The sequence below is a fragment of the Mixophyes fleayi genome, chromosome 1, assembly GCF_038048845.1.
Source record: "Mixophyes fleayi isolate aMixFle1 chromosome 1, aMixFle1.hap1, whole genome shotgun sequence".
Taxonomy (NCBI): domain Eukaryota; kingdom Metazoa; phylum Chordata; class Amphibia; order Anura; family Limnodynastidae; genus Mixophyes; species Mixophyes fleayi.
This window is the reverse complement of record NC_134402.1, coordinates 406,914,163-406,933,122: the sequence shown is the minus strand read 5'-3', so window position 1 is coordinate 406,933,122 and position 18,960 is coordinate 406,914,163. Positions and strand designations below refer to the sequence as shown.

At 39.5% G+C, this 18,960-nt stretch overlaps 1 protein-coding gene across 5 annotated transcripts in view; it reads left to right on the top strand.

Moving 5' to 3' along the window:
• Window positions 1-18,960, top strand: part of ANKRD31 (ankyrin repeat domain 31) — a 230,634-nt gene that overhangs the window by 177,377 nt on the left and 34,297 nt on the right. For 3 of the 5 annotated variants that reach the window (XM_075181902.1, XM_075181910.1, XM_075181920.1), the window contains 2 exons: window positions 12,303-12,399; window positions 13,327-14,263. In XM_075181902.1, the coding sequence (XP_075038003.1) occupies window positions 12,303-12,399; window positions 13,327-14,263 (1,034 nt within the window). The remainder of the gene's footprint in view (window positions 1-12,302; window positions 12,400-13,326; window positions 14,264-18,960) is intronic. The other 2 variants (XM_075181929.1, XM_075181937.1) reach the window with 1 other exon arrangement.

Below are 18,960 nucleotides of genomic sequence, written 5' to 3'. Positions count from 1 at the left end.
AGTACTGCCACAACATAAATTTATCCAAAAATGTATTTTGTTATTTATCTGGTTGCAAAAATCCCAGATTGTTACAAAAACATTGTTACAAGGGTTGCCACTATACATTTTATTATATATATATATAGTTACGAGATCAGGGTACAGGCACCGTTTTCTGTGGTAAACGGGACACTTTTTCACACAGAGCAGCCATAAGAAGTCACAGTAGTCCAATGTTCTGGTACAACTAGCCTCAACTAGTTTTATTAAGTGTGAAAAACAAAATAATACAAAATAAATCTTAGTCTTTACATTTCTAACGAATACATTAGCGAATCCTTCTCTAAGTGTGGAAGGACCTAATGTCCAGCTCACAAACAAACAGCAAATGTCCAGTTTAGTTAATGTATGAACAAATAACAGTTTTCTCCCTCTTTGAAGGATTCATTCCTGGGGCATTCCACATCAGATCACCTAAAAAAACATGATTTGTCCACCACCCGTCTCAGATTTTTTTGAAAATTTTTTAGTTAAGGAATCGACACAAAATTTGGACCCTTAAGGTAACTCTTCCTCCCGAATCCAAAAATCCAAACCAAATTACTTTATCTGCCTCATGTTTTGCGTTACGGCAAAAACACACGTTTTTTGAATATCATTAAAAACGCTAGATTCAATTGACATTAGGGATCCCATTTTTTGTGGGGTGTTTAAAAAAGGTTTAATTTACTACCACAAAAAAAATCAGCCGGGTACTCTGTTTCATAGTGGAGAAAAAAAATAATGAAGTTGATGCTCGATTACTGCTGTACAGCATACATAATTTACACATTGTTAAAACCCATACCAACAAAGTGAACTAAACTGAGGCAATGTGATAAAACTCCCATACAAGGAAATGAAACAAACAGAAACTGATGGGAAGGGGATTTCCTTTAGAGAAACCAAAACTGAAACTTTCCAGAGAAAGAGAGAGGTAGACACAGAAAGAGTTAATGATGGCAGCTGCTGATTTGGTAGTATTTTACATACAGACTGCCATATTACTATTTACTCAAAAACCATTGGATAACATAGCTGATACCACTTTACATTTGACATTAGGGATCCCATTTTTTGGGGGGTGTTTAAAAAAGGTATATATTACTACCACAAAAAAATCAGCAGGGTACTCTGTTTCATAGTGGAGAAAAAAAATAATGAAGTTGATGCTGATGTTCGATTGCTGTTGTACCGCATACATAATTAACACAAGAAATCATGAAATTTAAAACGCTTAACATAACTTAAGCCCTTAACTGAAGCTGAGTCAACAATCTCATTACTTTTCCCTTGTTTGTAATGGTCTGTAATTTTCCTTAAAGTGTCAGCAGGAAGTGTATACTGCCTTCCAGTACTTCCTTGGATAGTAGGCACTTCCGTTACACAGAGGACGTGAATAAAAGGAACAAAACACTTATCTCTTGAAGGCCATTTGTTGATTGGTTTCATTAAGTGTATCAGCACATCTTGGGCCTGATTCATTAAGGATCTTAACTTGAGAAACTTCTTATTTCAGTCTCCTGGACAAAACCATGTTACAAAGCAAGGGGTGCAAATTAGTATTCTGTTTTGCACATAAGTTAAATACTGACTGTTTTTTCATGTAGCACACAAATACTTGATAGCTTATTTGAACACTGAAATTTAAAGTTGATATTTGTGTGCTACATGAAAATACAGTCAGGCTTGAAAAAGCTACAGAGTGAAACACGCGTTGGCGTTTTGTCTCGCTATCCTCATCATCCAGCCTGCACCTTTCTCCCTATGATCGCTCCCCAGTTACCTACTTAGGCAGGGATTTTCACATATACCCGCAATCATAGGGGACTTAATAATACTTTGTCTCTTCATTCATTTTTTGATGCCAATGCTATTGGGCTATATTACCTAATACTACTAGAAATACCTTGGGTTTTATAAACTTTATATGGCAACTATCCTAATTTTTTGAGTATCTACTCGATTTTTGCACTTATTATGGGGCAGTTTGATAGGTAGCATAATATCTCTCCCTGATCGCTCTAAGTTACCTATTCAAGCAGGGATTTCCCTTATATTTACGATCGTAGGGAACTTATTTATTCCACTATTATTGGGCTACACTACTTAATAATATTATTAGAATCACCTTTTGGCTCTTGTGACCTCATATGGTAATTATTCCAACTTTGGAGCATTTATTCAGGCTGGGATCTTTGCACTTATAAAGGCGCATTCTGATAGATAGCAGAGGCAATGCAAATTGTATTTGCATTTTAATTCACCTCCACACTTGTTTGTCTTATATGTATATTTTTAAATATTTCGCTCCTGTTTAACCAGAACAATTTTTAATGCATATCCAATAAATATTTATTTTATTATAGACCTAATCAGAGTGCCCCTTCTATACACTTTTCTTTCCTTCTTGTCCAAAAAAGAATTACAGCATGTTTTCTGAAATTCTTCATATCTTAGCAGCAGAAGCTTTTCATGATGTTAGCAGACTGAGGTTTCAGGATCATTGGTTACTGCATTTGAAACTGCAGTTCTCAGAATCAAAAGTTATTTTTCTTCATCTGTAGAGTGGTCCCAGCTACGTAATCCAATGGTTTTTGAGTAAATAGTAGTATGGCAGTCCGTATTTAAAAGACTACCAAATGATCATCTACCATGATTAACTCTTTCTGTGTCTCCCTCTCTCTTTCTCTGGAAAGTTTCAGTTTTTGGTCTCTCTAAAGGGAATACACTTCCCATCAGTTTGTTTGTTTGTTTCATTTCCTGCCTGGGAGGTTTATCCCATTGCCTCAGTTTAGTTCACGTTTTTGGTATGGTTTTTAACAATGTGTAAATTATGTATGCTGTACAGCAGTAATCGAGCATCATCTTCATTATTTTTTTTCTCCACTATGAAACAGAGTACCCGGCTGATTTTTTTTGTGGTAGTAATTTATACCTTTTTTAAGCATCTCCCAAAAAATGGGATCCCTAATGTCAATTGAATCTAGCGTTTTTAATGATATTTGAAAAACGTGCACTTTTGCCATAATGCAAAACTTGAGGCAGATAAAGTAATCTGGTTTGGATTTTTGGATTCGGGAGGAAGAGTTACCTTAGGGGTCCAAATTTTATGTTGATTCCTTAATAAACACCCGTAATACTTCAAATAAACTGGATAAAGAAGCCGCGATTAGTAAATTATTTAATAAATTGAAAAATCAATATATAATCAACTAATTGTCAGACAGTCGAGATATTTGGCAGAAATAGTTGTTTGACATCCTCTCTTAACTAAAAAAATTTGTAGAAATCTGAGATGGGTGGTGGACAACCCTGGTTGAACTGACATGGAATGACCCTCCTTCTTTCCCTAGGTAATAACGAGACTGACTGAGTAAACTGACAGTCTTTTAAACTACACCTTGCAGTTGCAGCTGTTAATTATCCTGCTGGTCAGAAGACCTCAAAATCGGCCTAATGAATGGAGGCCCTCCTTCTCTCTCCATTCACCCAAGGGAACCCTTCGACTCGACTCTTGTTGGAGTACAAAATGTTTTGGAAAACATTATTTGCAATACTAACAATTTTCCCTGGTGTTCATCCATCAATGACTTTGCTATTGTTTCCATCACAATACTCATTAATGTAAACATCTAATCAGCCAATCATGTGGCAGTAACTTAAAAGCCTGTAGACATGGTCAAGAGGTTTATCAGGCCCGGGATTGTGAACACAACATTAGCCAGAGAGCAGTGATGCAGAGTCTAAGTTACTACCGGTATTCACCAGAGCCCACCGCACAATGGGATTGATTTGGCTACGTGTTGTAACTAAGTCCTTAGTGTGGTGGGTGGAGCACTACAGAAAGTAGCATAGAAGGCAGAGTGATCAGACTAGCTGAGATCGGCAGGATGCAGGTACCACAAAACAGAATCCGCAGGCAGGGGAATAGTCATGGAAAGCCAAAAGACAAAACCAATCTGTCAGCAAAGTACAAAGTCAGGGTCCTAGGGTCCAAGTCTCAAGAAAACAGAAACAATCCTGGTCAATAATGATGAGTCAAGTAGTAATTAGGATAACACACTCAGGAGCTCAGAACAGCATGGATGAAACTCTGTCAGGGAATGACTCCCCACCTCTGTGATGTCAGCAATCACCTGATTGCACCTCAGTGAACTTAAATCAGCTGTGCTCACCACGCTGTGAAGTGAAAGATAGATACTGAGTTCTGCATCTAAATGCAGGATTCCTGACAAGGTTCAGTTGTTGTTCAGACCAAACACCAGAATGGGCAAGAGATGTGACTTTGATCATGGTGTGGATTGATTGTTGGTGCCAGATAGGGTGGTTTGAGTATCTCAGAAACTGCTGACCTCCTGGGATTTTCTTGCACAACTGTTTAGTTTACAGAGAATGGTACCTAAAACAATAAACATTCAGTGAGTGGCAGTTCTGTGGATGAAACGTTTTGTTAATGAGAAAGGCCAGAGAATGGCCAAACTGGTTCACACTGGCAGGAAGGTGACAGTAACTCAAATAACCATACGCTACAACAGTGGTATGAAGGAGAGCATCTCTGAATGCACAGCAAATTTGAAGTGAAAGGGTAAACCTTCCGCTACATGGGAGGTATCTGTCCTTCCTCAGCTTAGGGGCAGCAGAAGACCACACTGGGTTACATTCCTTTCAGCAAAGAATAGGAAACTGCAGCTTCAGTGGACACAGACTCACCAAAACATCACCTGCTCTGACAAACCTCGATTTCTGAAAAAGCAAAATTCACCGCACAGAGTAAGTATTTAATCAGATATACAAATACCTTGGTAATTTATGAGGGAAAGTACACCCATACAACATTGTAACATTCGAAAACAACAAAGGAGAGAGAAGAAATTGTGTTTATGGGGTACTCTAATACCATGAAATAATAATCTAATATTAAAAATAATGTCCTTTATTGGTATGCATTAAAACAATTATAGCAAATTATTAAAACAGTGATAATGGAGTGTTGAAATAATATGTGGAATACAGTTAAAAATGTAGTAAAATTACCCAGCTGCCTCGCTGTTTGAACTTTGTTGCTTTATAGTAACCCACTCATTTAAAGGTGTTATCATTTATTCACCATTTGTAACCTTCATTCAATCATTCAGTTGGTACCTCAACCTCCACTGGCACATTGGTAACCTGGCAGATGATTGTAAGCATGTAAACATATCTTACACTATAAAGCTAGTGCTGTGGGAACTTTACAATTTGCCCTAATTGTTCCTGAGGTCACATAATTCTCTGTAGAGGTTTATAAAAAGTAGAACACCCGTGTGATAGTTGTACAGGTAGTAACCATGTTTTTGCAGCGGGATAATGAGATTTTTCATTGGAACATTTAGAGCACACACTGGTACACCCAGTTGACGTTTTGTCTTTTCATAAACACAAAAGGCATAGAAGTAGTAAGTTCTGCTTTCCTAGAATTTGTATACGTTTACATTAGAGATGAGCGGGCTCGGATATCTGAAATCCGAGCCCACCCGAACGTCGCCGCCATCTTCACTCGGGCATTGATCAGGGTAGAGGGAGGTTGTGTTAGGTGGTCCTCTGTCCTGCTATATCTCGTGCTGTGCTGTGCTGTGCTGTGCTGTTCAGTTCTGTGCTGTGCTGTGCTGTGCTGTTCAGTTCTGTGCTGTGCTGTGTTCTGCTCAGTCCAGTGGTGCTGTGTCCTGTGCTCTGTCCTTCTGAGTTCAGTGGTGCTGCTGGGTCCTGTGCTGTGTCCTGTTCAGTCCAGTGGTGCTGTGTCCTGTGCTCTGTCCTTCTAAGGGCATTGTTATTTCCCCATTATTCCCAAGTTAAATTTTTTTTAAAAAAAAAAGTTATAAAAAAAAAGTAATTATAAAAAAAAATAATAAAAAAAAAATAGCCAAAATCAATCCTGCAGTATAAGTCCATTGGTACTGCAATATTACAAAGTTCACTGATTCTGCAGTATAATTCCAATGGTACTGCTATATTACAAAGTTCACAGATTCAGCAGTATAAGTCCAGTGGTAATGCAATATTACAAAGTTCACTGATTCAGCAGTATAATTCCAGTGGTACTGATATATTACAAAGTTCACTGATTCAGCAGTATAAGTCCAGTGGTACTGCTATATTACAAAGTTCACTGATTCAGCAGTATAAGTCCAGTGGTACTGCTATATTACAAAGTTCACTGATTCAGCAGTATAAGTCCAGTGGTACTGCAATATTACAAAGTTCACTGATTCTGCAGTATAAGTCCAGTGGTACTGCTATATTACAAAGTTCACTGATTCAGCAGTATAAGTCCAGTGGTACTGCAATATTACAAAGTTCACTTATTCAGCAGTATAAGTCCAATGGTACTGCTATATTACAAAGTTCACTGATTCAGCAGTATAAGTCCAGTGGTACTGCTATATTACAAAGTTCACTGATTCAGCAGTATAAGTCCAGTGGTACTGCTATATTACAAAGTTCACTGATTCAGCAGTATAAGTCCAGTGGTACTGCAATATTACAAAGTTCACTGATTCAACAGTATAAGTCCAGTGGTACTGCTATATTGCAAAGTTCACTGATTCAGCAGTATAAGTCCAGTGGTACTCTCCTGTGCCGCATATCATTTTTAAAGGCTTTGCCGAGTGTGTGTGGCTTCGGGGTACACTCTCTTGTGCTACATATAATGCAGAACAAAAATTTGGAGGATTAATTAGGGAAAGATCAAGACCCACTTCCTCATAATGCTGAAGCTGCTGCCACTAGTCATGACATAGACGATGAAATGCCATCAACGTCGTCTGGCAAGCCCGATGCCCAATCTCCTAGTACAGGGCATGTAAAATCCAAAAAGCCCAAGTTCAGTAAAAGTAGCAAAAAGAGAAACTTAAAATCATCTGAGGAGAAACATAAAGTTGCCAATATGTCATTTACGACACGCAGTGGCAAGGAACGGATTAGGCCCTGGCCCGTGTTCATGACTAGTGGTTCAGCTTCACCCAAGGAACTAAGCCCTCCTCCCCCCTCCCTACAAAATTTTTTAGAGTGTTATGCTGTCAGCAACAACACAGCAAACAACTCTGCCTTCTAAAGAGAAATTAGCACAAATCCCCAAGGCGAGTCCAAGGGTGTTGGTCGTTGCGAAGCCTGACCTTCCCATCACTGTACGAGAAGAGGTGGCTCCTTCCACCATTTGCAGCATGCCCTCTGCATATGCTGGAAGGATCACCCACAGTCCAGTTACAGATTTGGCTAATGAAGGTGTGAATGTTGTACAACGGGAGGAGGATATTGATGTAGCTGGCACTGAGGAGGATGTTGATGATTATGATGCAGACAGATACAAAATTGCCTTTCTCAATTTCTATTTATATTCTAGATTATATAACGGCTGAATAGTTTTCTATTTTACTCCTAGTGGAGAGGGGATCTGATGCAGACAGATACCAAACTGCCTTTGTCCATTTCTTTGTATATTTGAATTTCTAGTTCTACAGTCTATGCAGGCTGCTTTTTTATATTCAACTACAAGTGTAGGGCGGGAGGGGGGGGCATAGATAGCCACCAAAGTAACATGGTCCATTTAATTTCACTTTCTAGCTCCACAGTCTGTGCAGCCTGCTTTTTTTATCTTCAAAGTATTTACAAGCCTTGCAATCTAAATTAACAAGAGGTAGTGACGTGCAAGAACTCCACCCTCTATATGCTGCAGAGGATGGAGGAGCATCAAAAGGCCATTCAAGCCTACACAGCCACCTACGACATATGAAAAGGAGTGGGGTTGCGCCTGAGTCAAGCGCACTGGAGAATGATTTCCGTGTTGTGCAAGGTTCTGCAGCCATTTGAACTTTCCACACGAGAAGTCAGTTCCGACACTGCCAGCTTGAGTCAGGTGATTGCCCTGATCAGGCTTTTGCAGAAGCAGCTGGAGAAAGTGAGGGAGGAGCTGGTACACCATTGCGATTCCACCAAGCATGTAGCTCTTGTGGATGAAGCCCTTCGTACGCTTTGCCAGGATCCGAGGGTGGTCAGTCTTTTAAAGTCAGAGGAATACATTCTGCCCACCGTTCTCGATCCTCGGTTTAAAGCGTATGTTGTGTCTCTGTTTCCGGCGGACAAAAGTCTACAGCGGTGCAAAGACCTGCTGGTCAGGAGATTGTCCTCTGAAGAGGACCGTGACATGCTCCACCTTCATTTTCATCACTGTTTGTGCAGTTCCAAAAAAGAGGAACTGCCATTTCTATTGCTACCTTCTTTCTTTCTGTATTTCCTGTGTACTGTGGTCTGTTCTGCTAAGGGCATTGTTATTTCCAAGTTATCCAAAAGTTCAAAAAAAACAAATTTATTTTTCTAAAAAAAAATTATAAAAAATTAATAAAAAAAAATAAATAAAAAAATTTCCAAAAATAATTGGAAAAAAATATTACAAAATTTTAAAAAATCTAGCTTGTACTGCTATTTAAAAGTCTAACTACGATCATTCACTGTTGCTGTACCCAAAAATAATAGGTACTGCTATTAAAGTACAGTCCAGTGGTACTCTCCTGTGCCGCAGATAATTTGTAAAAGCTTTGCCGAGTGTGTGTAGTTATGTATCACAGGTTTTAAGAAGAGGCACAACACTGACAACCTGTTAGAGAAACTGAGGGAAATAATCTCTCTGTGGCTCACCCCACTTAGACTCTCCTGGGGGATTCGAATAACTGCCATTTCTAGTACTACCTTCTTTCTTTCTATATTTAAAATAAAAAAAAAACCTGTCATTTCTATTACTACGTTAATTGTTTGTGCAGTCACAAAAAAGAGGAACTGCGCCCTTAACTGGTATGTTGGTATTAGACGTCCATCCGGTGTCCGCCATCTGTTCCCTGGAATTCAGACCAGTTGAGGGTTTTATTATTATATTGTGGCCCCGGTATCAAATTGGGTACCGGGGCCACTCCACTACGCAGTCCAGATACTTGTTTGGTGGAATTCAGACCAGTTGAGGTTTTTTTTATTATATTGTGGGGACCACTCCACTACGCAGTCCAGATACTTGTTTGGTGGAATTCAGACCAGTTGAGGTTTTTTTTATTATATTGTGGGGACCACTCCACTACGCAGTCCAGATACTTTTTTGGTGGAATTCAGACCAGTTGAGGGTTTTTTTATTATATTGTGGGGACCACTTTACTACGCAGTCCAGATACTTTTTTGGTGGAATTGAGACCAGTTGAGGGTGATATATTGTGGCCCCGGTACCAAATTGTGTACCGGGACCACGGCACTATGCAGTCCAGAAAGCTACCTCGGTGAAACGTTTTGGACTAAAAACAATATTGTGAGGTGTGAGGTGTTCAGAATAGACTGGGAATTAGTGGAAATGATTGTTAATGAATGTTATTGAGGTTAATAATAGCGTAGGAGTGAAAATAAACAAAAAAAACTTGATTTTAACACTTTTTATGTTTTTTTCAAAATAAATCCGAATCCAAAACCTTAAATCCGAACCAAAACCTTTCGTCAGGTGTTTTGCGAAACAAATCCGAACCCAAAACCTCAAGCAAATCGAATCCAAAATACAAAACACGAGACACCAAAAGTGGCCGGTGCACATCCCTAGTTTACATAGATTATACTGTTTTATATTTAGCCTGCACAAGAAATGAACGAGAAATTTGTGAACTAAGATATTTTTGTGCCCTCATACTCTGTGGCTATCCTTCTTACTCCTGATCACTAGTTCTTGCACTTGGTGACTGTCCTCGATGCAAACCACTGCTAACCACTGCTGTTCCACACTCCCGTGTGTCACTCTGTCTGAGGTGGCAATTACTTGTCACTAGTCTCTACTGGCTGAGACTTTGAATCTGAGCTCTTCCCACTGATCTTGTCATCAGAGGCAAAGCATTATATTATATATACATTGTGTATTCTATCCTATACAGTTATATTAAAGGTATCTTAAAGTTATATAGCTATTGAAAGCAATAACAAACTATAATAGCCTATGAAGCTAAATATTATTATTAAATAAGCATTATAAAGCTAATTTATTAATTCTAGTACCTAATGATTACACATAATAACACTAATGTAAGAACAATTTTTAACATGTCTAAAACTATCTAATAATTAATACCTAACAGCCAAGTCGCTGAAATTTCTTCCCTAACTAACAACAAAATTCTTTTCCGTAGTGGTCATATGGCCAGCACAATTCTCAAGCATCAGGTGCTCCCAATATTTAAATCTGTTTAGAAAATTGGCACTCTTACCTGTCGTAAATGGGCCATGGTCAGTCCTGAGTAGGTTAATCAGTGTCTCATTATTATTAATTGGACTTAGATTAAGATTACATCACATTTTGTAGGATATCAATAATTAGCTTCACCAATTTAGTCTTGCCACTGTGTAGATACAAATATTGAGGAAAAGAGCCAGAATGAAAATAGCTGCTTTTATCCCTGTCCTATTGATTGACGTCCAGAAGTCTGTACAGGGCTGTAAAAAGCATTGTCACTCTGTAGGTTTATAGCAGCTCTGGGATGCTAAGGTTGCAAAAACAGAGGGAAGAGAGTAGAAGGGAGTGTTTAGGTTGTAGAAAGCATCTGCAGCAGGGTTTGGTGGGTACAAATTCTTGGAATGGGATATGGATCATCTTTGTATATCTGATACTCAGTATATTCAGAATTCTATACTTTTCATCAGATATGGTTCAGCATATTATATCTGGCACCAGATGTGCCTCAACATATTATTCTTGGCATCAGATATGGCTCAACATATTATATAGTTATCAATGTATATGGCTCAATTTTGTATGTGTATCCAGATATGGCACTACATAATGCACCTGTCACCAGATAATGCTCAACTTTCTAAACATGGTACCAGATATTTCCCAGCATATTATATTTGTCAGAATATATGGTGCAGATTTTTATATTTGCAAACAAGAATGTTTCAAGGATTGGCACCATATACGGTTCATCATATTATATTTGGCACCAAATATGGATGTGCATATAGTTGTCCCTAGATTTCTTGATGTCTGCTCATAGTGTCAGAATCTTCAGAATCTACCTTAATAACTTATGTTGAACAAGGGCTGCACCCAGAAGGTGCTGCACAGGCATATTAAGTCATTACCAGTTCAAAGAACATATAGCAAGGCAGACTCCATGAGGTACTGAGGAGAACTTGTAGGTATGGTCGACAGCTGGAGTTTAAACTAACACAAAACAATTAACAAAATCCAAGAGGGTTCTGAGCAAGGGGAGGGGGGTTGTCCAATCAATTACTTAAGATAGGCTTAACACTGCAGTTAAAATAAAAGGTCTGACCAATTTCTCCTGTTTACAATTTTATAATACATCAATGGTCTTGAGGATTTCAATTTGTAAATCTGTAACTTATACTTCTTGCAATATTTGAAAAAAATGTAATGTTGTTTGAGTAAAAGCCTAATTGCAATGTATGGTCATTGGCACACATTCCATTCTTCACAATATCAGCTATAAAACTGCAGCTCTTTCTATGATTGCTCTAATAACTTAGGCATCACTCACGTTAGCCATTGACGTTAGATATTTTGTGGGTTGTAGCAAGTGTTACACCAATCTCATGATCAATAAGAGCCATTCCTAATCTCTAGGTGTCCCAGAAGTACAGTGAGCATGCTCCTGCCAATATATGGGATGTTCACGCTTTCAAGAATGATCATATTTATACCAAAGATAGCCATGCACTCAGACATCTAAAAATATGAATGTAGAAGAAAATATACAACTGTAACACCAAAAAAATGTAACATATGTTGATATGTCATCTATTCACATATCTTTTTTTATTTAGTAGCATGTTGGTGACAGGTCCACTTTAAATCTAGTAAATTAGTGACAGTATGGACTCTTATCCACTGGTTCTAAAAATAATGCTTTTGCTGACATTTTAATTTTAGAAAATGCATTTAAATGAGTATGTTTCAGGTGTCCCCATACTAACTTGTACTTGCGGTTGGGAGCAATTGCTGAGTGGCAGCATTAGGGCTGATGGAGTGTCCTTCATTAAGATCCCTAACATCCCTCTCTTCGCCCACATCCCTGTCTACAAGTGCAAGCACTAGTCAAAAGAATATCCTCACATTCCAAATCAGGATTTAGACAGCCAGGAACTTATAGCATCTCTGTGAATTAATATATTTGAGTGCACAGCTCAATATCATCAACACTTCTAAAAAGAATTCAGAGGCAGAATCATCAGTCCTTACATTTTTGGTTTTGATGTATTTATAGATAAATATATTGAAGAAATGCGTTGGATTCAAGATGTCTTGAATAAAATAGTTATCCTGCAGAGAAATGAAAGAGACACACTTGCAAAGAAGTACAGGTAACTTAAATGTTACACGTCTTTTACTATATATTAGTAAGTTATTTTTATCTTACTTATCTGTTGCAATATAAGAATTGCAAGGTTTAGCTATTTGTCATAATCAGGTGCTACTTAAAGGCATACTAACCCCATTTTAAAGGCTTCCAGTATGATTTATCTAATGTAGAGATAAAAATAAATATTGATGTAAAAACTTGTACTGAAAGACTTTCATTACAGTCGGTAACAATGACTGCCATAAACAGCAGTTAAACAGCCAGAATAAACAACCACCAATGTTCTGTATATTTCCAGATCTACCTCTATTTGCACCATTAACCTTCCCATCTGTAGATACAAGTACGTTACTTGCTGTGTGTAAATAAATGTATTGTCTAGCACAGAATGTCTCTACCCAAATATAGAACTTAAAAACAGACCCTATTTTTACATTTATTTTCTGGCACACAGAGCTAAAGGAATAAACATTATTGGGTTAGTATGCCTTTAAAATACATAAGTAGTCTTTGCAATTGGACAATCATAATATGTGTGGGTCCCCAGATAATTAATTTGGACATTCAAAAATCTAGTTGGATTCAAATCGATGGATTTTTATTGTTATAAAGGTAGAGTTGTGAGGAAATTGAAATGTGTTATACAGGTAGAATAGGGAGAATACTGTAAAAATTGTTGTGTGGAGGGTGAATGGAGTAACATAGGTAGAGTACAGTCATGGCCAAAAATTTTGAGAATGACACAAATATTATTTTTTACAAAGTCTGCTGCCTCAGCTTTCATGATGGCAGAGAGTTGTACTATAAGTGGAGAAGCCTGGGTGGGTGTGTTAGAAAGCAGAAAATTGTATCTTGACGGTATGTTGAATAATGTTACATGGCTTCTATTTTAGTTGTGATTGTAATGTTTTTTTTTTATTGCAAAAAGGGCATCTGTTGATTCATTCAGACAAGGAATATTAAGAGACAAAATAGCTAAACTGGCATCCAGACAAAAGGCATTGCTGAAAGTAGTTCATACTCAAAAAGAAGTGGCTCTGAAAATAATGGAATATCAACAAACTAAGAGATCAGATACTAATAATGGAGATAAGAGCTCATCTCTAAATTATTGTGATACATCTCCTGGAAGGAATCAGATATCTGATTTATGTACAGCTAATGAATGGCACGATTCCAACATTGCTAATGGAAGCACCATGGTAACAAACATGCCAGCAGTGTGTAGAGTGCCACACATTGAAAGCAACCAATTCCAAAGATCATTTAGGAGAGAGAGAAGTAGAACTGGTGCTCTGGTATCTGAAAGGCCAGTACAGCACAGATCCAATTTGGCATTAAATGAGATGCCAATGGGAATAGAAAATAGCTTATTTAGCTTAAATTCATGTTCCAGCATCACTCCTGGAGACTCACACGAGGAAACAAATGATCAGTTAGGACTAAATGCAACAGTAAGCAAGTCCCCTAATTCCATTCTCGTAAACAACTCATTAAATATTACAGACAAAAGCAAGATTAGTGTCAAAAAGTTTAACCATCGTACAACAGTTGAGAGACATAAGTCTGCTCATGCAGGTCAGCATCTGCAAAGCCCTAATTTTGAAGAAGACAGTTACCAGACAGATATGTCCGGTTCTAGTGTTTTGGATGATTTGTCAGAAAATGGAAGGCCTCAACACGCAGTCACTGTACACAGAAATACTACCTTGGAGCAATGCATCAATGACTACACTATCGACATGCAGTCACCTAAAAGACCACGGTTAGAAGTACAGAGAAAGACAAAAAAAGTTCCAATGAGTAAACTTATAAAAATGGGAAAGCTGAAGCCAGGGCATGATGTCCTGTGGTTCCAGTTACAGGTACTTTATTGTATAAATTGTTTGGCCTTTTTGACCATGTTCCACACCATGTTCCATCAAACTTTAAGCCACACCTGTCACAGATTTTCTCATGCAAGTATTGATGACATTACATGTGACACGATTAATAGTGTCAGCCTCCTATTTACATCACATATAATACACACCTCTATGCAAATTCCACCCAAATACGCCCACTCCCTGCCCAGAAAACACTACCCAGTTGTGTAAGACACACCCCTTTCACAGCCCTGGAATCAAGATCGTTTGGAAGGTATGATAACATAAAATTATTGCTGGTATCTTTTATTGCTTCAACGATTATATAACACATTTTTGATGCACAATTCTCTGAAAAATAAAAATATTCTAGCTATAATGTTTAGTGTTAGATTGAATAACTATTAGAGTGACTTCAAAGTGGAGCCCTGCTCTCTCAGGGTTAATGATCTATTTCATTGTGGAAAATGTGAATTCAGAAATACTGTCCTGTGTTACAAAATAACATTTTCACCTGTGTTAGCTATAAAGGCCCACCGGTGAGCTATGTCCTGGTATTGGAGTGGTTTTGGCATCTAAAGAGACGTTATGGAGCCGTTTACAGCATGTGGCCTTACACAAGTATGATGGCTTGCTATATTTTATATAGGCAAATATAAGTCCATTTCCAAAATACCACTTACGATCAATATAATTAGTGACCGACACAAATTCATAAATAGTATGATGCAGAGCAACCCCTATGGTGAATAAAGCTGTCTGTCATGCAGGGAATGAGAGGAAGTGAGTATCAGCTCACCTAATACACTTCATCTATCTCTGTTTGGTATCAGTCGTTTTAAAAAAAAATTGTATTGGATTTATTAAAAATAAATTGGGTCGGTGGGACATTCCCAAAAAAGATATGTTACAATTTAGCATTGGGTATTAAACAGGGAAGATTTAAATTGTGGTTGTAAAATGTGTCACATGCCTCCCCTGGATACCACATCCCACTTGGAAGGGAAAGGTGACAAAGCGTCTTTAAAAAGATGAAACCACTTACATAATATTGACAGACTTTGGGGAAATCAGTCAACATTCATAAGCTGTCCATCTTCCAAACCAATTTCCATTGGCACAGATTATACAGCTCGTATGTAAGTTTATACTTCCTTTTTATTTTTAAATCTGTTTTGCTGTATATTTTGTAGAGATGAGCGCACTTGGATTTTGTGAATCCGAGCCCACCCGAACCTTTCCGATCCGAGTCGGATCCGAGACAGATCCGGGTATTGGCGCCAAATGAAAACTTGAAACCGAGGCTCGTGGTCATAATCCCGCTGTCGGATCTCACGATACTCGGATCCTATAAATTCCCCGCTAGTCGCCGCCATCTTCACTCGGGCATTGATCAGGGTAGAGGGAGGGTGTGTTAGGTGGTCCTCTGTCCTGCTATATCTCGTGCTGTTCAGTTCAGTTCTGTGCTGTGCTGTGCTGTGTGTTCTGCTCAGTCCAGTGGTGCTGTGTCCTGTGCTCTGTTCTTCTGAGTTCAGTGGTGCTGCTGGGTCCTGTGCTGTGTCCTGTTCAGTCCAGTGGTGCTGTGTCCTGTGCTCTGTCCTTCTGAGTTCAGTGGTGCTGCTGGGTCCTGTGCTGTGTCCTGTTCAGTCCACTGGTGCTGTGTCCTGTGCTCTGTCCTTCTGAGTTCAGTGGTGCTGCTGGGTCCTGTGCTGTGTCCTGTTCAGTCCAGTGGTGCTGTGTCCTGTGCTCTGTGCTTCTAAGAGCATAGTTATTTCCCCATTATTCCCAAGTGTTTTAAAAAATAAAAAAAAGTAATACAAAAAAATACAAAAAAATAATTTAAAAAAAAATTAATTAATTACAACTAAATTTGCAAAACCAATCCTGCAGTATAAGCCCATTGGTACTGCAATATTACCAAGTTCACACATTCAGCAGTAAAAGTCCAGTGGTGCTGTGTGCTGTGCTCTGTCAATTTTGAGTTCAGTGGTGCTGCTGGGTCCTGTGCTGTGTCCTGTTCAGTCCAGTGGTCCAGTGGTCCTGTGTCCTGTGCTCTGTGCTTCTAAGGGCATAGTTATTTCCCCATTATTCACAAGTGTTTAAAAAAATAAAAAAAAGTTATTAAAAAAAATACAAAAAACTAATTGAATTTTTTTTTAATTGCAACAAAATTTGCACAACCAATCCGGCAGTATAAGCCCATTGGTACTACAATATTACCAAGTTCACACATTCAGCAGTAAAAGTCCAGTGGTACTGCAATATTACAAAGTTCACACATTCTGCAGTATCAGTCCAGTGGTGCTGTGTCCTGTGCTCTGTCCTGCTGAGTTCAGTGGTGCTGCTGGGTCCTGTGCTGTGTCCTGTTCAGTCCAGTGGTGCTGTGTCCTGTGCTCTGTGCTTCTAAGGGCATAGTTATTTACCCATTATTCCCAAGTTTTTAAAAAATAAAAAAAAAGTTATAAAAACACACCAAAAAAATAAATAAAATAAATAAATAATTATAACTAAATTTGCAAAACCAATCCAGCAGTATAAGTCCATTGGTACTGTCTGCAATATTACCAAGTTCACACATTCTGCAGTATCTTGTGCTACATATAATGGAGACCAAAAATTTGGAGGATAAAGTAGGGAAAGATCCAGACCCACTTCCTCCTAATGCTGAAGCTGCTGCCACTAGTCATGACATAGACGATGAAATGCCATCAACGTCGTCTTCCAAGCCCGATGCCCAATCTCCTAGTACAGGGCATGTAAAATCCAAAAAGCCTAAGTTAAGTAAAAGTAGCAAAAAGAGAAACTTAAAATCATCTGCGGAGAAACGTAAAGTTGCCAATATGCCATTTACGACACGGAGTGGCAAGGAACGGCTTAGGCCCTGGCCCGTGTTCATGACTAGTGGTTCAGCTTCACCCACGGATCTTAGCCCTCCTCCTCCTCCCCCCCCCTACAAAAAATTGAAGAGAGTTATGCTGTCAGCAACAAAACAGCAAACAACTCTGCCTTATCACAAATCCCCAAGGCGAGTACAAGGGTGTTGGTGGTTGTCAAGCCTGACCTTCCCATCACTGTACGGGAAGAGGTGGCTCGGGAGGAGGCTATTGATGATGTAGCTGGCGCTGTGGAGGAACTTGATGATGAGGATGGTGATGTGGTTATTGTAAATGAGGCACCAGGGGGGGAAACAGTTGATGTCCATGGGATGAAAAAGCCCATCGTCATGCCTGGTCAGAAGACCAAAAAATGCACCTCTTTGGTCTGGAGTTTTTTTTATCCAAATCCAGACAACCAATGTATGGCCATATATAGCTTATGTAAAGCTCAAATAAGCAGGGGTAAGGATCTTGCCCACCTAGGGACATCCTCCCTTATACGTCACCTGAATAACCTTCATAGTTCAGTGGTTAGTTCAGGAACTGGGGCTAGGACCGTCATCGGTACAGGGACACCTAAATCCCGTGGTCCAGTTGGATACACACCAGCAACACCCTCCTCGTCAACTTCCTCCACGATCTCCATCAGATTCAGTCCTGCAGCCCAAGTCAGCAGCCAGACTGAGTCATCTTCAATATGGGATTCATCCGAGGAATCCTGCAGCGGTACGCCTACTACTGCCACTGCTGCTGTTGCTGCTGTTAGTCTGTCATCTTCCCAGAGGGGAAGTCGTAAGACCGCTAAGTCTTTCACAAAACAATTGACCGTCCAACAGTCGTTTGCCATGACCACAAAATACGATAGTAGTCACCCTATTGCAAAGCGTATAACTGCGGCTGTAACTGCAATGTTGGTGTTAGACGTGCGCCCGGTGTCCGCCATCAGTGGAGTGATATTTGGAGGGTTGATGGAGGTATTGTGTCCCCGTTACCAAATCCCGTCGAGATTCCACTTCACTAGGCAGGCGATACCAAAGATGTACAGAGAAGTACGATCAAGTGTCCTCAGTGCTCTAAAAAATGTGGTTGTACCCACTGTCCACTTAACCACGGACATGTGGACAAGTGGTTCTGGGCATACGAAGGACTATATGACTGTGACAGCCCACTGGGTAGATGCATCCCCTTCCGCAGCAACAGCAACAGCTGCCTCAGTAGCAGCATCTACAAAATGGCTGCTCGTGCAAAGGCAGGCAACATTGTGTATTACAGGCTTTAATAAGAGGCACAACGCTGACAACATTTTAGAGAAACTGAGGGAAATTATCTCCCAGTGGCTTACCCCACTTAGACTCTCATGAGGATTTGTGGTGTCAGACAATGCCAGTAACATTGTGTTTAAATATGGGCAATTTCCAGCACGTCCCATGTTTTGCCCACACCATTAATTTGGTGGTGCAGCATTACCTGAAGAGTGACAGGGGTGTGCAGGAGATGCTTGCGGTGGCGCGCAAAATTGCTGGACACTTTCGGCATTCAGCCAGTGCCTACCGCAGACTAGAGGCACATCAAAAAACCATGAACCTGCCCTGCCATCACCTCAAACAAGAGGTTGTGATGCGCTGGAACTCCACCCTCTATATGCTGCAGAGGATGGAGGAGCAGCAAAAGGCCATTCAGGCCTACACAGCCACCTACGACATAGGCAAAGGAGTGAGGATGCGCCTGAGTCAAGCGCAGTGGAGACTGATTTCCGTGTTGTGCAGGGTTCTCCAGCCGTTTGAACTTGCCACACGAGAAGTCAGTTCCGACACTGCCAGC